This window comes from Tupaia chinensis, unplaced genomic scaffold (assembly GCF_000334495.1).
Source record: "Tupaia chinensis unplaced genomic scaffold, TupChi_1.0 Scaffold143064_1, whole genome shotgun sequence".
Taxonomy (NCBI): Eukaryota; Metazoa; Chordata; class Mammalia; order Scandentia; family Tupaiidae; genus Tupaia; species Tupaia belangeri.
In genome coordinates this window covers 892,143-915,820 of record NW_006202908.1, presented here as the reverse complement: position 1 = coordinate 915,820, position 23,678 = coordinate 892,143, and the positions used below count along the sequence as shown (strand labels likewise).

The following is a 23,678-nucleotide window of genomic DNA, read 5'->3' as shown; positions in this document are numbered from 1 at the left end:
GAGAGCTAAGAGGCTCATGCTGAAGAAAGGTGTCTTCAATATCTAAACCTCTACAGCAATTACTTTTACAGCAGAGTAACTGTACTTACATCAATATCTTCTTGGGTGAAAGTTTCCGGATCTTCTCCCATCATGTTGGCTAAATGTCTCTTTCCTATGTTGAACTCTTCAATCTGCTTTTTAATAAAATCCTCTGTGTAAGTTTCATGTCTTGAGGCAGCAATCTTCTTCTTCGTCATTACAGGTGTGGTGTGTCTTAGCCTTAATATCTAACAGAAAAATAAATGGAAGAAATTATTTTAAATTAAAGTGATCTTACAGATTATCATCTAAATAAAACAGGAAAGCAGTGTGTTTTTATTTATTTATTTATTTATTTATTTATTTATTTCATGAGTAAGAGAAAAACAGACAAACATCCTTAATGTCTCATGCCATGATCCCTCCTCTGGCCTTCCCAGACAGACAGGGTCCTAGATACCCCCCTGATCTTCCTATGGAGTCATCACAGCTTGGGCAGTGCTGGCACTCAGCTGACTGGAGTCAAAAACAAAGTAAAAGTTCTGTTTAGAAAGTAGTTAGAAATTGTGCCCTGCTCAAAAGATTACTTTCTTTTTTACTTTGCAAGAGGGCACATGTATTCACCGGAGAGCGAGAGAGAGAGAGAGAGAGAGAGAGAGAGAGCGAGAGCGAGAGAGAGGGAGGGAGGGAGGGAGGAAGAAAGTGAGAAAGCACAGCCTTTGGGGATGGTCACGCTGCAATTTCTTCTCTATTTTTCCCTCCTTGTGAAATTCTGGGCACGCATTGGGTATGTTTTTCAAGCCACCAAGTCCAGGACTTAAGCACGTAGTAAGCCACGTGGGATCCAGCCCACACTGGTCCCAAAAGCTTACTTTCAAAAGTGGTTTAAAGTACAGATGGCACCTGACTTCCAAGGGTTCAACTTCCAAATTTCTCAACTTTGGGATGATGTGAAAAAGTTTCAGAAGAAACCATACTTCAAGTATTTACACAACCATTTTGTTTTTTCACATTCAGTACACGAGATTGTCAACACTTACTATAAACTAGGCTTTTGATTAGATGATTTTTCCAAACTGTAGGCTAATGTAAGTGTTCTGAGGACGGGTAAGGTAGGCTAGGCTAAGCTATGCAGTTCAGTACATAGATGTATTGAATGCATTTTTAACTTACTGTATTTCAAATTATGGTAGGTTAACCAGGATATAATCCTTCTGTAAGTTAAAGTACTCCTGCACTAGCATTTCAACACATTACAACCCAAAACACAGGCCAACTGGTGAAATACTGCTTAATTAATTAATTAATTAACTCCCACATGGCTGACCATGGTTTGAGTCCTGGACTTGGCAGCTTGCTTTCTCACTTTCTCTCTCTCTCTGTCTCTCTAGTAAGTGCATATTCCCTATAGCAAATTAAGGAATAATAATAGGGGCCGGCAGGTGGCATAGTGGTTCAAGGTGCTGGACTCCCACATGGCTGACCAAGGTTCAAGTCCTGGACCTGATGGCTTGCTTTCTCACTTTCCCTCTGTCTGTTTCTCTGTCTCTCTCTGATCAAAGTGGAAAATAATAATAATAAATTAATTAAGTAAAATCATTCTTAAATATATAATAAAAAAGAAATAATAAATACAATTCAATAAATAATTATTTAAATTTTTTTAAGAAATGAGAAAAACACCCGGGACGTGCTACCCCCCTGTCTACTACAGACATCCACAGTTGACCCTGACTGGTCAATGTCAACAAGCTGACACACCTGACACACAGGAAATAAAGAGTAAACTGCCACTCCCTCACAAGAGGCAAATGCAGGCCAGTTGGTGGTGTGGTGGTTAGGGTGCTGAATTCCCACATGACTGAACACAGTTTGAGTCCCAGACCTGGCTTGAAAAAAATCACAACCAATAAATAGATTAATTAATTAATTAATTTTAAAAAGTCAAATGCACATGCAGCCAGAAGGTGGCAAGCAGAAAGCCCAGGAGCAAATAGGCACATGTGTACTTGGAAACAGTACCCCGAGACTGTAACTGCTCACCTTCTTTGAGGGAAAAATACAACCTAGATTTTTGTTTTTTTAACAATCTAGTTTAATGTCTTAAAATAATAGGTTTAGCTTAGCTTGAGACTTAATTCCATGGTCCTTATATTAAATTGATTCAATGAAGAAACTGCTTCACTAAACACTGAGATTTCTTATTAATTTGGCTGCACATGCTAACAGCAGAAAGAAGAGCTTTCATATCTTTGGAAAACATCGGTAATTATATCAACTTGCTGCTGCTGATCCTTCTATGCTGTGGCACCAGGAATTTCCCTCCAAGGCATTAACATTTCACCTTCAATGAAAGGTGCTGAAGAACCAGAAAAATGTTTTTAAATGACATTCAGCTGCACTCAGTAGCTAAATATAACTAAACTGATCTTTCTGTTCCTGGCTCTTCTTAAGACCTTACTCTGCAGTTCTCAATCTTCCTTCCTGGCCTGACAATTCTAAGCACTCTTTTTCTAGAGACTTTTATCTCTTTTTGTGGGAAATGTTTGCTATGGGGTGTATGCGCTCACTGGAGATATAGAGAGACAGAAAGTGAGAACTCAGCCTCCCTGGGGGACGGACGGCCATGCTGCAACCCCTTCTCCATTGTCTTCTCGGGATCCTGGGCACACACGGTTTTAAGTCACTGAGTCTGAGACTTGAACCGCAGTTGACTATGTGGGAGTCCAGGGACGTAACCATTACACCATCTGCTGGTCCCTCTAAGCATTCTTTTTTTTGGAGAGGTTTTTGCTATAGGGCGCGTGCACTCACCAGACAGAGAGAACAGAGAGACAGAAAGCGAGAAATCACCCCCCAGGGGGGATGGCCACGCTGCAATCCCTTCTCCTCCATTCTCCTCTTGGGATCTTGGGCACGCACGCACACGCGCCCGGCGTGAGTTTAAGCCACTGTGGTCCGGGACACGAACCGTTCAACTACGTGTGAGTCCAGCGACATAGCCATTACACTAACTGCTGGTCCCCCTCTAAGCACTCTTAGAGCAGCATTCAGACATTAAAGTTACCATCCAGGTAACCCCTTCATTTCAACTTTCATTAAAAAAATCAATTTCACACATACATCGTCCACCAACAACATTTCTCCTCCGTCCATCCCCTTCCCCTCTGAGAATCCTAACTTCAGATGGTTCTACAGTAATTTGTCACAATATACCTGAAACAGAAAAATATAAGAAATACAGGGCAAATATTACAGTAGACAGCTAATGGTGAAAATGATATTCTTAAATGCTTCCCACTTCAGACAGTAAAAATTAAATAAATAAATAAATAGCGTTCCCCTACTCTTTAATGAGTAGGAAAGCGCCATTTAAAACTCCCTGAAATTGGCCCTGAGCCTGGGACAGCCCAGAGGGCGACGGGTATGGGAACCAGATTCCACATGACTTACTATGATTAAAGTCCCAGTCCTGGCAGCTTGAAAAACATGTAACATGTGTGTTCAGACATGCTCCAGATCCTGACAGAAGGGAAGAATGGAGGAAAAGGGACTGGGTATGACTATACCCCACCGGGGTGTGCTTTTTCTACCTACCCCACCCTGTGAGCACATGTGCCCTCTGTTAATTAAAAATAAAATTTCCTAGACCAGCAGATGGCGTAATGGTGACCTCACCGGACTCCCACGTAATCTACCACAGTTCAAGTCCCAGAAACTCATGCTGAGCACATGTGCGTGGCGTGCCCAAGATCCCGAGAGGAGAATGGAGAAGGGATTGCAATGTGGCCATCCCTCCTGGGGGGTGATTTCTTGCAGTCTCTCTGTCTCTCCGGTGAGTGCACACACCATATGGGAAAAATCTCTCTCTAAAAAACAATGAAATAAATTAAATAGAATTCCCTGAAATGTAACACTTTATTTCACTTTATTTTTCCTCAGGTGAGCACAGACGAATTTCTCTTTTTTGAATATATCATTATTTAAAAATTACATTTTTTGTTTATAAGGTTCTGTCTTTACAGGGCATTACTAACAATGGGCAAAAACACGGCCACATTTTGCCAAACAGTAGTTAGCCTGGGGACAGCAGGTGGCATGTTAGTTAAGGCACTGGATTCCCACATGGCTGGCTGACCATGGTTCAAGTCCTGGACCCAGGCAGCATGAAAATCCTAACAAATAAATAGATAAATAAATATTTAAAAAGAGAGAGGGGACCAGCAGTTGGCATAATGGCTATGTCGCTGGAATCCCATACAGTTGACCACGGTTCTAGTCCTGGACCAGTGGCTTAAACTCACGCAGGGCGCGTGTGTGTGCGTGCCCAAGATCCCGAGAGGAGAATGGAGGAGAAAGGATTGTGGCATGGCCATCCCCCCTGGGAGGTGATTTCTCACTTTCTGTCTCTCTGTCTCTCTCTTTCAGGTGAACACGCACCTATAGCAAAAACCTCTCCCCCCCAAAAAAAAGTGTATTGAGAGAGGTACCTCTCCCCCCCCAAAAAAAAGTTTATTGAGAGAGGATAGCCTGCTCTGTGTACACACAGTCCACCTTTACACCCTGCTGACTGCCCACAGCCAAAGGCCACCAGCACCAGCTTCCACACTTACAGCCTCACCATCTCATGTGTTATCGTTTTCCAGGAGTTTTTGGGGTTTACGATTCCACATCCTCTTTGAGCAAGGGAAATGTTGCCTCCCACATTCAAGCAGAGAGAAAAATGCCTGTGTGCCCCAAGAATCACAGCAAAGGCAAGGACGCGGGGTCAAGGGGCAGCAGTCACACAGTGGAGGCAATGCTCTCAAATGTTCCAGTGATGACAGGACGGTTCCACTGCTATGCTGTAATAGGACAACATGTCGGTCCACCCCAAAAATGATACTCTAGTGATAGGTGGACCCAGAACTCAAACAAAATCCAGAAGGTATTCTAGTTTACCACCATGACACTTCCCACTGAGTACCAACCACAGCCCTCAGGAAGAGAAACGAGCTTCCCAGTGAATATGCTCATTCCCCAAAGGGAGGAATTCCAGTGGAAGGGCAGGGTGGGTTCGGTTTGGGGAATGATGACTTTAATGAGATGGACATCCCGGGAGGCAGACGGCTCTGCTGCTGTGTGCACAGGACAGACCTAGCTACAGACAATGGTGTGTTAGTAAGTCACGAGCCAGGGTGCTGATGCCATCAGAGTAGGAGAAATGGCCGCACGAGTGTTAGTGGGAGTAGATCTCTCCTGACATGTGAAGAAGCAAGAGTTTATAAGTGAGGACAGCAGAGAGAAAGGTAAGATTCCTTGTGCCTTATGGGCATTATTTTCTTTGCAAAATAGAAGATGAGACGGTATTAAGAGCAAGGGTGGCTGATATTCAACCATGCTGTGGTTGTAAAGTATGGACAGAAAAACCAAAACCAAAACACACATATATGCAGCCAGCGCATGTCTTGGTGATTAAGGCAGCTGGATTCCACACGGCTAACCAAAACAGTTCAAGTTCTAAACCCGGTGACTTGAAAAACATGTCAGGTACATGTGTGTCCCCAAATCCCAAAAAGATGGAGCAATAAAGAAGGGACTGTAATGCCCATGGGGGGGGGGGTGCTTTCTTTTCCCCTCTCCAGTGAACATACGTGTCCTCTGGCAAAATTAAAAAAAAAAAAGTTTTTAAAATTATCCATTGATGCTGAATGTGAGTCAAAAGAGCAGCATGGTTAGCTGTAATTGTTTGGCATTAATTGTTTCCCTGTCGGGCTCTTTTGCATGCTTCAGTGGTACGTTCAGTGCACTGTTTGGGACCAGGGAGTCACACCACACGGCGAATCGTTCCCTTTCACGTGACCGTTTTCCACTCCAACGTAGCCACCATCTTGAATTCAATTCTGTTGGGTAATAGCATCACAACTGCTTCAGCGCCGGCTTACTTGTTCCTGGAATATCGCTGCCCATCTTCTCCACTTAAATCTTAGACCATTTTATGTTTGTTCTTTTTTTTTCTTAATCCAGCTTGAGTTTTTAATAAGTGAGACTTTCCCGTTTACATGAGTTTTAATATCCTATTTTGCTTATCATTCATCATATGTTATCTTTATTATTTTTTCATGCTTCCTTCCTTTCTTTTGCTTTATGGAAATAATATAGTTTTTTGTCTTTTGACAATTTGCTCTTATTTCAGTAAAGACCATATATTGGTGATAAAATGTTTACTTTACCAACAGGGGGTGATGGTAGTACAGTGGTAAAACACAACAAAGTGAGGCATCCCACATGGGAAGGTTCCTGGTTCAAGTCCAGAGCGCACCCTCAGGACACTGTTGTGGAGAGGAGGTACAGCTATGATCTGGAACTGAGGGTGGTGGTGGACGGTGGTGTCAAGTCCCTGTTGGAGATACTATTTCTGTCTCTCTCTCACTTATGGAAGAAACAAAAAACCAAAAAAAAATTTTTCTTTACATGTATTTCTCCTATCAACTTCAAAAATAAAACAAATCATTGAATTCTCACTAACTTACTGTGCGCTTTCTCATACTATCACAGCAACGATCTGTTCTGTGCACGTCACCTTCTCTTAGTCTCGTTTGTGTTCTCTTATTTCATGCTGTGTGAATTCTAAATTTTTACTGCATGCTGTTTGTCTTCTTCCTGTAGGGTCCATTCTGCTTACTGAAGCCACACTCTGAATTTTTTTAAGAGAGATTTTTGCTATAGGGTGCATGCACACAAGAGAGAGAGAGAGACACAAAGCGAGAAATCACCCCCAAGGGGGATGGCCACACCACAATCCCTTCTCCTCCATTCTCCTCTCAGGATCTTGGGCACGCAAGCACACATACCTAGCGTGAGCTTAAGCCACTAGGTCCAGGACTTGAACCACAATCAACTACGTGGGAGTCTAGCAACATAACCATTATGCCATCTGCTGGTCCCAAGTTATAGCTTTTTATCTTCAAAAGTCTTGCTTTACCCAGTTTTTAAAAAGTGATTCATTTATTATTATTATTATTATTAATTTACTATGGGACACATGTGCTCACAGAGAGAGACAGAAAGAGAAAGCAAGCCGCCAGGTTTGGGACTCGAACCATACAGTCAGCCATGTGGTAGATCAGCACCTCAACCACCATGCCACCTGCTGGCCTGCCTTACCCCATTCTTGCAATCATATCTTCTTATCTCACAGAGTTCTCCCTCATCCAACCTTTTTTTTTTAAAAAAACATCTTTCACAGTGTAAACTAGTTGCGGTAAAATAATTCTTTCATTTTGTTGAATGAATAGTCCTTTGTATTTTCTTCATCTATCTCTTTCACACAGTGCCTGTTCTTCTTTTGTTCGTACAATGTTAGTATCTTCTCAAGCAAGCGTTGGTTATTAGCTCAAAGACTTGTTTCTACACTTCATATAAAATTTTTTGTCTGTCAACATTCTCTGGAGTTTGTAACATGAGGCAGCAGCTCTCCTGGTTTTAACATAAATGGTTTAAGTACATTTATAAAAAATTTATTGCCATTAGAAAGAGCCTAAAAAACATCTCCATGATTTGCTATTTTTCATAAAATTTCTTTAGAACATTTTTCTAAGACATTTTACAGACTATTTGAGAATAGGACATTCTGGAAACTGGAATATTTATTAAATTTGAAAACTTATCACAGCATCAGAAGCAGGACAAAGAATATATTCATTCAATTTCTGAATTACTCCAGCAGTGAATTCACCCCGAAATATTTACATTCAAAGCAGTCCACTATCCATTTGGGACAATCCATTAAGTAAGATGAAGGCTGAGGGTGTGTGGGGGGAGGGGAAATCTTTAGCTAAAAATACCAAGAATTCCTGGAAGGAATTAGCTTTGCCACGTTTGTTAAAAACAACTCCTAATAACATCTTCTACAGGTTCTATTTCGAACCAAAAGGCTGCTAAGAGAATTTTCCTCAGGCTTTGTGTTAGTGGAGTGGTGTAAGTACAATGTGACAGATTTGTTTCTTTTTAAAGATAATCAGGAGGTCAGACAACCATAATTTCGATCCAGCGGGCTGCCAAAGAAGCAGACACATCCCGACAGAGAAGTGACGCACCCACTTTGGCCAAATGCCAGCATTACACACTCCCTAAATGGTGTCACAGCAGTGTTAGAGAACTGCCTTTTAGCCAATTGGGTAAAAATGGAACAAAGAAGAATGTGCTGCTAATGTGAATAGAAAATGCAACACACACACACACACACACACACACACTAACAGAAAGCAAACCTTTGAGCGATTTTTTTTTAAAAAAAGGTAATGATCAAAGTCAGATTACAGAAAATGTAGATAGAAAGAAAACAGCTTGACGACTCTGAGAGAGATGAAATGAATAGTAACCTTTTGAAAAGATTTATACTTGTGTCAATTAGAGGTCTCCGGATGTAAAGAAACCAGGCCGACTTTGGTTTACTCAAGCAAAAAGGGCATTTCTTAAAAGGCTACGAGGAGCCCACAGAACTACACTTAAAAGCAGGCAGGCTCCCAGCAATCTCCGGCAGCGAGAAAGCGGGAATGTCGACCATCCACAGCGGGTTCAACACACAGTAGTCCCCCTCATCTGCGGCCTCACTTTCTGCAGTTCTGGCTTCAGTTTCCACAGTTTCAGTTACTGCAGTACAATTATAGCACATGAGAAAAATTTAAAAATTCATGGAAAATGGAATTAAAGTACGAGTTTATTTGATGCAAAAAATTTTGAAATCAATGCATAACTTTTTCATAATACTTTGTGGGAACTTTTTGAAGACCCCTTTGTATTATTGTAATGGTTCTATTTTATATCTTAAATCTACTTTGGTTTTAAAGTTTATTTATTTCCTCCATGACTAAGACCGAGATAGAAATAGCACTCTCAACAAGGTCCTGACACTGTGATCCACTCCCGGCCCCAGCCAGCCCGGGCCCACAGGCTCCTAGAATGCTCAGGGAGGTCTCTGACATGAACTGGGAACTCTCCCAAGTGTGTCAGCCTCACACAGCACCCCATTTACAACTGCACCGCTGTCCCGCCCCAGTTCTATTTCACTTGTAGTTAATATCTTACTGTGCATAACTTAGTAACTTGATCCTAGGTACGTTTATACAGGTTGAGATCCCCTAATTGGAAAATCTGAAATCTGAGATGTTCCAAATTGGAAAATTTGAGAGCACCAACATGACAGCACAAGTGGAAAATTCCACACCTGACAGTTTCCACAGTTTCAGTTACTGCAGTACAATTATAGCACATGAGAAAAATTTAAAAATTCATGGAAAATGGAATTAAAGTACGAGTTTATTTGATGCAAAAAATTTTGAAATCAATGCATAACTTTTTCATAATACTTTGTGGGAACTTTTTGAAGACCCCTTTGTATTATTGTAATGGTTCTATTTTATATCTTAAATCTACTTTGGTTTTAAAGTTTATTTATTTCCTCCATGACTAAGACCGAGATAGAAATAGCACTCTCAACAAGGTCCTGACACTGTGATCCACTCCCGGCCCCAGCCAGCCCGGGCCCACAGGCTCCTAGAATGCTCAGGGAGGTCTCTGACATGAACTGGGAACTCTCCCAAGTGTGTCAGCCTCACACAGCACCCCATTTACAACTGCACCGCTGTCCCGCCCCAGTTCTATTTCACTTGTAGTTAATATCTTACTGTGCATAACTTAGTAACTTGATCCTAGGTACGTTTATACAGGTTGAGATCCCCTAATTGGAAAATCTGAAATCTGAGATGTTCCAAATTGGAAAATTTGAGAGCACCAACATGACAGCACAAGTGGAAAATTCCACACCTGATCTCATGTGACAGGTTGCAGTCAAAACACAGACACATAGCACAGTCTATTCAGCGTCCCCATGGGAAAAAACACCCCCTCTTGTTTCATGATGCCAAACAACCACAGTGTGTCCATATGGCTGACTGAGACTGACATCTTTGCTTTCCAGTGGTACGTTGCACACAAACTTTTTTTTCATGCACAAAATTATTAAAACTATTGTATACAACTACCTTCAGATTTTAAGTGTAAGGTGTATGTGAAATGTAATGAAATTTGTGATTAAACTCAGGTCCCATCACCAAGACACCTCATTCTATGTATATAAATATTCCATAATCAGAAACAAATAAAAACCTGCACCACTCTGGTCCCACACATTTTCAATAGATAGAAAGCAGCATAGTACACACTGGGCTTGGCACTGTCCCAGTGTCAGGCATCCGTGGGGATTTGCAGTGTATCGCCACAGACAAGGACAGATGATCGCACCCAGACAGAAAGCTCCAAATGTCTGGTCTCTGCTCAACATCCCAAAGGAGGACGGATCTAACGGGCTAACTCAGGTCAGGTGCTTCCCCGATTAAAACTCCTCTGGGCTCTATCCAATGGGAAGGAATTCATTCCATCTGAGGAAATTAGGGTGTGGTTAGGAAGAGAAAATGGAAACAAGGAAATCTACTATATTCATTCTTTAAACTGTTATAAATTCAGAGACTTAACATAATTACCAATCATGAAAAATGTGTGGACCTTGTTAGAGTCCTGTTGAAAACAAAACAATAAAAAGTTACTATTGGGATCATTGGAGACATTTGAACTTGGAACAGCTCTTGATAATACTAAGAATACAATGGTAGTTCCCTAAGATTATAAGAGAGCTGGGAACCAGCAGTTAGCATAATGGCTATGTCGCTGGACTCCCACGTAGTCGACTGTGGTTCGCGTCCCGGACCCGGTGGCTTAAAACTCACACCGGGTGCGTGTACGTGCATGCCCAAGATCCCGAGAGGAGAACGGAGGAGAGAGGATTGCGGTGTGGCCATCCCCCATGAGGGGTGATTTCTCGCTTTCTGTCTCTCTGTCTCTCTCTGTCTGTCTGGCGAGCACACGTGCCCTATAGCGAAAACCTCTCCAAAAAAAAAAAAAAAATTATAAGAGAGCTGAAAATTCCTACTGCCTGGTGACACTATAGTCGTGCTAATGTAACATCATGTCATTCACGTATTTTATAATACTGATGTAAATAAACCTACTGTGCTGCCAGTCATATAAAAGTATATAAATGTAATTATGTACAGTACATTCTTGTGTGATGACGAATGACTATATTATTTATGTATTTACTATAGAAGACTCTTCAAAAAGTTCACGGAAAGTGCATACTATAAGAAAACTATACACAGATTTCAATTTTTTTTTTAACCAAAATAAACCCATACTAACTTGTTATAAAATATCTGAACAGGACTGGCTGGCAGATGGAGTGTGACTGAGGCGCTGGACTCCCACATGGCCAACGGTGGTTTGAGTCCCGGATCTGGCAGCTTGCTTTCTCACTTTACCTTTCTCTCTCTGTCTCTCTTTGGTCAAATTAAAATAATAATAATACATACTACTAATAAATAAAATTAAATTAAAATTCTTTAAAAAATATCTGAACAGGATATAGTTTAAGGCACTAAGAAATGTAAGGCGTCAGTCTGAAAAAACCCCATGTTAGGGCAACATGATTCTACGCAAACTGAAGCAAGGTTATGGCAAAGCTTGAGTAAAGAATAATGAAATCATCTTTATGAAAAGTTTGTGGGGGCAATGCTCCTAAAAAATAACTAGTTCTAAGAAGAGATGAGACAAGATGATGCCCACAGAGACACACCATTACATTCATTTGCGAGGAAAAAGTTAATCTTGCTTGTGCCCTAACTGAAGAGGACCGATGAGTGACAGCAGAAACAAGGGCCGACACCGACACCGTAAACATCTCAAACAAATGGCTCTGCTTCTGCAAATGGTGACTGAAAATTTAAAGCTGAAGAAACTTTTGGTACGATGGGTAACAAAACTCTTGCACCCACATTAGCTGCAGACATGAAGAGAGCTTTCAACAGAAATTTTAAAGCAGTGGGATGAAGATCTTGAAGCATTTCTTTGAAGAACTGTAACAGAAGATGACACACGGCTTTACCAGTATGAACCTGAAGACAAAGCACAGTCAAAGCACTGGCTACCAAGATGCAGAAATAATCCAGTCAGAGCAAAAGTGAGCTGGTCAAGAGCAAAGGTCATGGCAACAGCTTCAGGGGATACTCAAGGCAGTCCGACTGTTGGCTTTTTGGGGGACAAAAGGGCAATAACATTGAACATCTTTTTTTTGTGGGGGTGGGGGGGAGTGCTGGTTTAAGTTTATTTGGACCTAGAAGGTGTTGGGCCTGGGTCCAGCAGTTAGCGTAATGGCTATGTTGCTGGACTCCCATGTAGTCGACTGCGGTTCGCGTCCCGGACCCAGTGGCTTAAAACTCATGCCAGGCGCGTGTGCGTGTGTGCCCAAGATCCCGAGAGGAGAATGGAGAACGGATTGCGGCATGACCATCCCCCCAGGGGGGTGATTTCTCACTTTCTGTCTCTATGTCTTTCTCTGTCCGTCTGACGAGCACATGCGCCCTATAGCTAAAACCTCTCCAATAAAAATAATAATAATAAAAAAAAAGGACAGAAATAAACTGACCATCGATGAGCTATTGTTAGGCACCACAGTGGAGATAAAAGGTTACGTTTTCTCCTCAAAGGGACCTTGGGGCTCTGGTCCCCCACGCCAGCCTGCAGCTTTCTGCATGCCCCAACCATGCTGGGCTCTGTGCACAGATGAGAGAAGCAGCCACTGCCAAGTTGGTCCCCCTTCCCACCTTAGCCATCACTCCGGCCGCTATCATGGAGGAGCCACCCCCACTGCAGGAACCCCAACACAAGCACAAGCCTGAATGCTGCCTGGAGGTGAGACAAGAGTGCACGTGGGTGATGCAGCTTGCAAGAGTCCCGAGTCTGATCCAGAAGATTTTGCAGATGAAACAAATATAAAAATTTTTTTAAGAATTATTTATTTAATTTTATTTATCCATTCATTCATTTTAATTTGACCAGAGAGAGAGATACAGAGAGAGAGAGAGGGAAAGTGAGAAAGCAAGCCACCAGGTCCAGGACTCAAACCGTGGTTAGCCATGTGCAAGTGTCCAGCGCCTTAACCACCACGCCACCTGCTGGTCCCCAAATATAAGAAATCTTTATGGTACCTCTCCCCCCAGCACACCACAACAGATGAAACCCATGTCAGCCAAACAGCAGAGGAACAATGTAGGGAGGCTGGCCAGTCCCTCTAATTTGAAAGAATGAACACACCAAATCAGCCTCCATGTAAAAAACAGTGGAGAATGTGTAAGACTACAGCTATAAACAGGAGAAAAAGATCCGAGCAACTCTTGAAACAGTGATCACAGGGAAAATGTACAGTGCTCATTCATGTTGGACTCGGTGGGTGGGTCTTTGCCCCCACAAAAAATCAATTCCAGACAGGATCTCAGTAAGCCTTACCTCAGCCTGAGCTGTAGCAATGCTCAACTTCCGGTTTCCAAGCCCGACTGCCCAGCAGATCGTTCAGTTTTTTGAAACATTACGACTCTTGCTAAAGCTTACCTCAGTCTCAAAGGAGGACAAAGAAGACAAGAAAATACATCTGCTTTCTAGTTTAACCAGTCTAATGAATTGATCTGGTTAGAACTACAAGCAGGGCATGCAGGATGGACCATTAATGACCAGGACTTCCTTCTGTATACAGCCCGTCAAGCCATCCCAGATATTATCAACGAAATCCTCACTTTCAAAGTTAATTATGGGAGCTTTGCCTGTGTTAGAAATGGAGCTAGTTTTTAATGGTACTTCAGTAGAAGGGCAGTGCAAAAGTCCTCATGGCACAAAGGTTGTGGGTCCCTCAACGTATCACGGGCATCTCCAATGCCAGAGGGTTTCTTTTGAGCAGGTGAAACAGATAATGGAGCTGCTAGAATACATAGAAGCACTTTATCCGTCACTGCAGGCTCTTCAATAGGACTACGAAAAATCTGCTGTGAAAGACTTCCAGGACAGGGTGCAGGCACTCTGTTTGTGGTTAAATATCACGAAAGACTTAAATCAGAAATTATGAATTATGGGCACTGTTTTGGGCATCAAGAACCTGTCAGACATTGGCTGGCTGGTGTATGAAAACCCTTCTTCTCAATCACCCAAAGACAATGAGTCAGAAGATGAGGGCGATGACACGGAAGGGGAGCTGAAGGAGTTGGACTGCAGCACGGATGAGAGTGAAGAAAAGCAGAGCTCTGACCCGAGGGTATCAGAAATCAGGCAGTCTACAGACAACAGTTCTGACATCCACTCGCAAGACTGCATATCTGAGAAGCTTAAGAGGCTTGGATCCGAGGAGGATTCTGTTGGCTGGGGAACACCAGACTCCAGCCTTGAAGTAGGCTTTAGTAGACACTGTCTGACTTCTATTTATAGACCATCTGTAGACAAAGCACTGAAGCAGATGGGATTGAGAAAGTTAATTTTAAGGCTTCATAAGCTTTTTGAATGTTCCCTGCAAAGGGCACGTGTAGCACAGGTAAAGAACGATCGGCCAGCGGAGGTAGGTTTCCAGTAGGCAGCAGTGTGCTGTCACCCTTGGTTCCGTTATCTACTGTACATTACAATGTGTGCCGTGTTGATTATATGTACTTCCATATTCCTAGTATGTTTAAGACATAGATGGGAGTTGTTATATAGTGTAGATTTAAGTATTTCTATAAAGAACTATGATCAATAGGGGAAAGGATCTATGAAAACTATATGAAACTCAGTGAATTAAGTGCAGGAAATGGGGGAGCTGCATATAAGCCAGTAAAAAAAAGTCACTATCATGCACAAATATTTTTAAATGAATATGGCACCCAAGGGCATGGGTACAGTTCTTCTCTAGTCTTGGAAATTACTCATCCATTTTAAGTAGCATGTCCAGTTTTGGTCATCGTGTTTTACTTTATTTTTAAACAGTTTTTTCTTTTTTCTTTGAAAGGTTTTTTGCTATAGGGCATGTGCACTCGCCAGAAAGACAGAGAGACAGAAAGTGAGAAATCACCCGTGGGAGGGGGGGGACCATGCTGCAATCCCTTCTCCTCCATTCTCCTCTCAGGATCTTGGGCACACACACACACACACACATGCCTGGTGTGAGTTTAAGCCACCGGGTCTGGGACTCGAACCGTGGTCAACTACATGGGAATCCAGTGACCTAACCATTACACTCATTGCTGGTCCCAATTTTTAAACATTTTTTGAAAGTTCATTTTTCTCCTATGATAGAGAACAAGTGAAGTATCCCCAATGGGGTCTCACCATACTGTGATAACTGTGGGTCCCCCTCCCTCCCACCCCCAGCTAGCCAGCATCCTGGGCATGCCTGCAGGTCCAAAACCAAGGCCTCCCATATGGCTCCAGTATCATTCAGAGGTGATCTACAACCTTCACTGAGGCTGGACCAGTGTATTTTAAAGAGAATGAATAATTAAAGGAAAAATGCGTATACAGTTTGATAAGATTAATGTGTTCAGCACAGATGATAAAAGTTTAAGGGAATTCTTGATTAACTACATGCTTTTGAATACAAAGATTTTTGTAAGAGAAGGTGTCCACTGGAGGAAATGACTTGAAAACTGCTCAAATTTGGTTTCAATAGCTTCCTACCTTAGGAACTCCATATTGGTTTTTGTTTGTTTGTTTGTTTTGATTGTAGAGAGATTTTTGCCATAGGTCTCAGCACTTGCCGGAGGGACAGGGAGAGACAGAAAACAAGAAATCACTCCCCAAGGGGGATGGCCACACCACAGTCTCTTCTCTTCCATTCCCCTCTTGGGACTTTGGGCACGCATGCACATATGCCATGAGTAAGTTTCATGCCCCTGGGACTTAAACCATGGCTGGCCAAATGGGAGTCTAGTGATAAAACCATTATACTAACTGCTGGTCCCAGGAATTCTGTATTGTTGAGGGTGACAAATGAGAAAGGGGCATGTTGTAAGACACTGTTCTTGAGAGTCTGGAATAGTTTAAGTGACTTTTCTGTTCTGTTGAGTTTGCATGTTTGTTCATCTGGCTGGGAGTGAAAGCACCCAGATCTTTGAGAATCTTTATACCTGTGGTGGCCTATAATTCTGAATTCCAGTAGCTATGCAAATACCTATGTATATACTTGCTGTTTTTATTTTTTTAACTTCAGTTTATCACACAATCTGGCATGCTTTGGAGTCAGAAAAGACAGAAAGCATCTCTTTAAGATGTGTAGTGTCCGAAGAGAACCTAAATTTGTAGAATCTTGATTTTTATTCTGAACCCTTAGGAGAAAGGTTGTACATAAGTACAACAAGGTGTTTACAGAATGAACCAATGCTCAGTAGCTGTATTTAAGGGATTAATTTACTTTCTGTAGTATTATTACAATTAGAAAACTTAAAAATGAATTAATACATTGTTTTCTTTGAATAGTATTTTAACTTAGTGAATGACATGACTTTATCAGATCAGAGGAGCTTTTTTCATTTCAGTTCAAGAAAAACTAATGAAATTTTATTGCAGTGTAGGTTTCAAAGTCAGTAGAGCAAAACTAAATATACAGTAAGTGTTTGTTATATACTTCAGGTGGAGGATAACTTACTTTGGTGTGGTTTGGAATAGTGGTTTAATTCCATCAAGGACATGTGGGCAAGGCATTTTTTTTTTGGAGAGGTTTTTGGTATAGGGCGCGCGCACTTGCCAGAAAGACAGAGACAGAGACAGAAAGCGAGAAATCACCCCCCAGGGGGGATAGCCATGCTACAATCCCTTCTCCTTCAATCTCCTCTTGGGAACTTGGGCACGCACACACATGCGCCCGGCCTGAGTTTAAGCCACTGGGTCTGGTACTTGAACCATAGTCGACTACATGGGAGTCTAGCGACGTAGCCATTACACCAACTGCTGGTCCAATGTTTAGTTTTTTTTAATGTTTTTCTCTATTCATGGTAGAGTACATGTGTGCATGAGAGTGAGAGGGATGAGCACCCTCCTCAGGGACTAGTCAAACTGCAATCTCCTTTCTCCACCTGACAGATCCTGGACACTCATGGGCATTCCCTGCTTGCTTCAGACTAACCAGCTGGGAATCTGAACTGCGGTCGCCATGTGGGATCTGGCTTCTTTTTGAGCAGCATATTACTGCTGTACTATGGAGCTGGCACTGACTTTTATGGTAAAGCGAGTGCTAGTTTTGAAGTAATGTGCATGAGAAAGCCCTGGCTCTAAATTTTTCTTTTGTGGTGAAGGGTTGGAACCCACGTGCACATGTGGTATGTTTGGGATGACCTAGAAACATGTGATTCCAGCATCACACAGCAGTGCCCTGCTGCCTGTGCCACTGCTGCTGGGCCCCATCTGGACTCTTTGTGGCAGTTAAGCAGTGCACTCATGGGAGTGCTGGGCATCCCTTGGCTGTGTGGGAGTGAGAAAAGACTGAGAATGAGTGCCTACACTTTATATTAGAACTCAGGCTGAAAAAAGATGATCATAGTTTAGCCACAGTTTGAATTCCTGTCACTGCTGGTGTCCTTTGGCTTGACCAACTGAGACTAAACTGCAGAGGTTGTCCTTGTTATAGAAACAAAGGCACACATATAGATTCAAAGCTTATGATGTATAGAACTAAAGACTTCATTTGAATTATCTCTAGGTTCATGCTTTTCAGAAAAAAATGAACCATAGAAGCTTCCGTTGTTTTAAATGTTGGTTCATGTAATGATAAATGTTTATCAACTAATGAAAGAATAACAGAGAGCTAAATAAAGTAGGAGCTTTTCTGTAGATTAATCCAAACTAATCAAAGACGAGGCTCTACAACTATAACTAACTCAGGTGGGAAGGTGGGATTTTGTTTTCATTCACATTTCAGGAAGAACATAGTTTCTACAAAGGGAGGTACGTAAGCATACAAGCATGTATACATGCACACACAGTCCCCTCCTGGGGTTATCTCCTATCAACAGAAATAAGCAACTCTGTAAAAATAATAATTCAGTTTACTTCTAAGCAGAATATGAGTGACCTAGGCCCGGAGAGAAGACAAAAAACATGCCTTTCTAGCAGTGGTCAGGTACAGGGGTTTCTTTTATTTGATTCTAAGAGTGAGACACAAGTTTTTCCATTGGTCTGGCTCAAAAGGGTGGGACATGTTGTGGGGGGACTTACAGGTGGGTTTTACAGTTTTTAGGGTGGTGATTGCTGAGATCAGAAAAGAATGTACTTTAACAGCAATAAAGACGCTTAATACACATCAGAAAGATACTGTGCCAGGGACAAGAAGAAGGAAGAATCCTGCTGTCAATGGGTCAAAATGGTTTGTTAAAATTTCTGGGTGTGACTCTCTCCAGGCCACCTGGAAAGAATTTTGGAAAATAGGAAAAAGTAGTCAGACTTCTATCCTCATTTCGTTTTAGTAGTTTTCCTAGCTATCAGGGTAAACAACCATAGTTTTGAAGTCCAGTTGCTGTGTCTCTTTTTTGCCGCATAACTGTGTAAATGACTCAAATCTTTCTGATCCTGAGTCCTTACATGTGTGAAATGACTTCACAGGGCTGTTGTGAGCCTTTAAAATATTTCTATTAATGGGGAAATGCCAAAAAGTCAAATATAAATTATTTTATTTTTAGAAACCTCATTACCTTTTTTTCTCCTTTGAAGCTAACTGTAAATCAATATGAGCTAGACTATTTACTTTTATTTTTTAAACTGTATTTTACCTTTTAATCTCTGCCAAATCTACATTTTGAGGGTGTCCATTTTAGGGAGTATAACATTTTAGGTTTGAGGACTATTTTGTTTTATTCTTAATTGTAAGAAACACCAGAACCAAGAGAAATATAACTATACATGTTGTAGATGGATGGAACCAGGGGGTGGTTCATAATGTGCCGAACTTTTACTGGCAAGTCCCAGGGTTCGCATCCCTGGACCTCCTTGAATATGCTACCTATGCATGCCCATGACACAGGTGAGCAAGGCGTGGATCACACTGTGGAAACCCTGTTAGAGGTACCTGTCTCTATCACTGTCTCTCATGAAGCAATAAATAAGTAAACATTAAAATAATGTTAAAGACGGAAGTCAAGAAACAATATTTCAAATAAACTCTTTAAATGTATGGAATCATTAATAACCTAAGGAATCAGTTAAGGGTTTCAATAAATCTGAGCTGTACTTCATATGATAAAACATATGTCACAGTGGTACTAAGGAATTTGAGCATTTAGCCTTCAGATCACCCCTTGAGAGTATAAAGGGTTAATATGTCCAGAACTGTTTCTGTGACTACAAATTGTTTACTTCACAGCAGCAGGCTCTGGTAATGTGCTCGGTACACATGTGCCACATTTGGGGAATAGGAGGATGCTTTATTAAGAGTGGTCAGGGAGGACCAGAAGGTTGTGTAGTGGTTAAGGACTTGGATATCCCAAACAGCTGACTCCATGGTTCAAGTCCTGGAAATGGTGGCTTGAAAATCAATTTGGATATATGTGCATGCCTGCCAAAAATCCTGAGAGAAGAATGAAGGAGAAGGGATTGTGGCATAGCCATCCCCAGGCAGGTCATTCTTCTCTTTCCCCCTCTCTGTCTCCCTCCTTCAAGAGTACACACTCTATGGCAAAAATTTTAATTAAAAAAAGAAAAGAGTGCTCAGGGAGATAAAAATTAAAATAACAAGGAGAAATCATTCCTCACCCTTCATGTAACAAAATAAGTCAATGAAACCTAAAATAGTTTGGAAAAAAAGGTACTCTCCAGTATCAACTGTAAAAGGCTATAATCTTTTCGGCAAACTATGGAAATAACTTTTTTTTAAGTTGTTTTTGTTGTTCATTTATTTCATTTTTATTTATTGAGAGATTCCCAACAGGACCTTCCTGCTACCATCCACCTCCAGCTTCAGTTGGCATGCCCTAGAAAGTCCCAGGACACAAATCCCGGACCGTTCCAATGTGGGCATAGTTGCACTGCACCACCACCTGGCCCTGGAAATATCTTTTAAGATTTACGATGTGCACATATCTTGCAGCACTAACCTCCCAAGAAGAAATCTCTCCCACAGAAATAAAAGTATCGGTACCTAAGAAGTAGACCCAGGTGTTTACTACAACACCTCATGAGTGGGCAAGAAGTTGAAACAAAGCAAACGCCTATTAGCTGTTAACTTGGACACATTCATACCTCCGAATATTATGCAGCACTGAAAAAATGCTTTAGATACATAATAGGTGACTTGGATGGACTTCTATGTGTAAAACAGAAAGCAAAGTGGGATGCAATCCAATGTGATCCCATTTTTTAAAATGTGCATATGGATGTATGTTTGTACACAATTATTAAGAACATGGAGAAAGACACAGAAGGACAAATACTAGATTCAAGGGGTTCAAAGGAGGAAGAGAAAGCTATTCCCTCTACATACACACACTAAGTATAAACAATGAGAATTATTTTTTAAGCTACTGTCCCATTCATACAATTATTTGTATGCAGGAAGGAAACAAAGATACACATGAAAAAAGAAAAACTTAGAGCACATTTTCCAATAAAAATAAAAATGGCCCTGCCACTTTGCTAAAGCAGGAGGGCACCTCTGCACACTGCCTGACACTGCATGTAAAGTCCAGGTTTGTGGCTCAATCTTAACAGGCCAGGCTAGATAACCAGCACCTGCACCTCTAGCAAACTGGGCTGCTGGGGCAGGAGGCCCCTGGCAAGACTCTGTCAAGAATACCTTCCTTCCCTCTCTTCTGCTCTTGTATTTGTATACTCTCATAATCAATAAATACATGCATACATACATACACACACACGAATGTCTGAAAAATAAATGAACGGATGAAGACATCATTACCATGTACAAAGCAACAGAAGTCTTCTAAGTCGTTTGTCTCAAGCTACAGACCTGCTATCTATGGGACTACTGGGAATCTCCTAAGGGTCATCACAGACGCCAGAATCACAATTATATCCACAACTTTTTAACTTTTTTTTTTTTTTGGAGAGGTTTTTGCTATAGGGCGCGAGCGCTTGCCAGAAAGACAGAGACAGACATTCAGACAGAAAGCGAGAAATCACCCCTCAGGGGGGTTGGCCACGCCGCAATCCCTTCTCCTCCATTCTCCTCTCGGGCTATTGGGCACGCACGCACATACGCCTGGTGTGAGTTTAAGCCACCGGGTCCGGGACTCCAACCGCGGTCGGCTACATAGGAGTCCAGCGACAGCCCTTACGCTAACTGCTGGTTCCCTACAATTATATCCACAACTAAACTCGTCTTCCTTCCTCTTAAATCTTGTTCCTCCTTCTGAGGTCCGATGTCAGCAAACTGTATCATGGGCCGCTCGGACCTGCAACCTCAAGCTAGCATCCTGACCGCCCTCGGGACCAATCGTACAAGATCTGGCCTCCACCTAGAGACAGTTTCGGGAAAATTAAGAAAACAAACGCTGCACAGATACAAGGCACTTTTTAGTCACTCTCTCCTCTCCACCGAATGACTCTCCATTAAGTCCTCCAGGCCGCTCAGAAGTTTCCATTCTCTTCCCCTCTGGGTTGAGAGCATGGAGAGCGGGAAGCGCCGGACTCAACACTGCACCTAGGTCGTTCTGGTTCCGTCTGCAGGCAACTATACCTGCCTCCACCTCCCACAGACCGGAAACGACCCCCAGAGCTGCCGCTGCAACCCACACCCCGCCCACCCCGGACCTGAGGCTTTGGGTTCCCCGAGGGCATGCGAGACGCCAGGGAAGGTGGCGCGGTCGCCTCCAATACTCGCGCTGCAAGGACCGCCGCGGCCAGTCCCCCAGGCCTTACCTGGGACCCGGCACCTTTCTGCAACTCAGCTGCAGCGGTTTTCCACAAGCCTTGCCTCTGGGCGAGGATAACCCTACCCCCGAGAAAGAGGCGGTAGGAAACCACCCGGCCGCAGGACACACAGGGAGCCGCCATGTTTGCTGTGGGGACCCAAGCATGGGCTAGGGGCGGGGCCTGGGCTGCGCAGGCGCGGATGGGCGATGTGCTCTCGAGCGGGTCGGGAAGGCTTCCCAGAGTTTGGGACAGGGGGCGTGTCTCGCGGGGCGAGGAGGCTCGTCGCTGACTGGGTGCGTGGGGCTCGAGGGGCGTGTCCGACCCCACACCCTGGCCAATCCGGACCCGGAGAAGAAGGGGTAGTGGGCCGTTCTCCGTAGAGTACGTGCCCCCTTCTCTACTGATTTGCACGTGCGTCCTTAGCCAGTCAGTTCGCTTACCCGCTGCTGCGCCGCGAGCCGACTGTCCCTGACCTAGCTCTCCTCGCCGCCTGTCCTCAGTGTTCTCCAGCGCTGACGCTCCCCTCGGGCAGGCCCTCCCAGGGTGAAGGGACCGCGAGCCTTGGCTCCCATCTGCCAGCCTTCCTAGCATGGGTTTCTCCCATCTCACTTTCCGCATTCTCCAGGAACCAAGTCGGCTGGCTCCCTTCCAGCAGCTCCCAACCACTCTACGTTCCCTGGCACTCGCGCTTACACTGCCTCTTAACAGTGCACCTGCTACGCCGCCGCAAACGGCAAGGTCAAGAACTGCCCCCTTTGTGCTGCTCCCAAAGCCCTACTCCAAACCCAGCCAACTGCGTAGTCCTTGAGTAGAGATGAATATGCCTTGCCTCTGAAACACGTGCGTTTGTTCCTGACAGTAACTCTTAAGGTGCTTTCCAAACATTCAGATGTGAAAGATCAGTAAAATTAACACAGAAAATCAGATCATACTAAGTTGCCAAGTAAATATCATCTATTCGTACAGCAGAACATTCTAACATTAAAAAGGTAGAAATGGCATAATTTCACAATAAAAACCTATCTTTCGAACGGAATGCTTTTAGTCATATGAAACGCTCACCCTGTGGTTCTTTTTGTTATTACCTTTTAGACTAGTGGAAATTTTCGTCGGCCATTGGTAGAGGTCTGTGAAGAAGCATCTGGAAACGGAGATTTTATAGCTCATTAAAACGGATGGCTTGGGCCAGCAGGTGGCATGGGTAAGATGCTGAATCCCACGGGGCGATGGCTCAGAGTCCTGGACCCAGGACTTGAAAATCACATAAGGCATGTATGTGTGCGTGCACAAAATCCTCAAAGGAGACTAGAGGAGAAGGGAGTGCAGTGGCCATCCTCCCCTGGGAGAGATGAGGAGGAACTTGGGGGAAACACACTTCTCACTTTTCCTCTTTCTGGAAAGCACAGACGCCCTATAAGAAAAACTAAGGGGAAAAAGGCCTTTAGACAGCAGTGCCTACATGTTATAGAAAAGTTTTTTTTAATGTTTAGACCTTCTTAATGAAAATTAACCAGGTTGAAAACACTCAAATAAGTGTATGGAAGTAAAATTTCTACCATTAAAAAATGTATATATGTTGGAGCATGTAGAACTAAATACTGAAACTGAGTAGAGGAGTTGTGGAGATACTTTCTTTTATTTGTCTAAAGTTCACCTTTCAATCTTACACTAGAATTCAGTAAAGCATACGTAAAACATTCCTACCACTAGGGGCAGCACTTGGGCTACTACATTAAATTTCCTGTGTAGCCTTTGCACTGGGAACAAATGCACTGCTATAGGTTGATACTGGGTAAATAACATGGAGAGAGAGAGGACTGGAATAAGAAACATGCTGATAACCATTTAAAGTATGAAAAAAAAATCTGGGGGTTAGCAGGCGGCGTGGTGGTTATGAGCGCTGGACTCCCACA

The 23,678-nt window shown here is 42.8% G+C and overlaps 1 protein-coding gene across 1 annotated transcript in view; it reads right to left on the bottom strand.

The window, feature by feature from the left end:
- Nucleotides 1–21,963, bottom strand: part of MRPS9 (mitochondrial ribosomal protein S9) — an 82,240-nt gene extending 60,277 nt beyond the window's left edge. The window contains exons 1-2 of the mRNA XM_006163786.3: nucleotides 21,772–21,963; nucleotides 90–269 (exon numbers count right to left, since the gene is read on the bottom strand). Of these exons, the coding sequence (XP_006163848.1) occupies nucleotides 90–269; nucleotides 21,772–21,906 (315 nt within the window). The 5' untranslated portion in view covers nucleotides 21,907–21,963. The remainder of the gene's footprint in view (nucleotides 1–89; nucleotides 270–21,771) is intronic.
- Nucleotides 21,964–23,678: the final 1,715 nt, after the last annotated feature.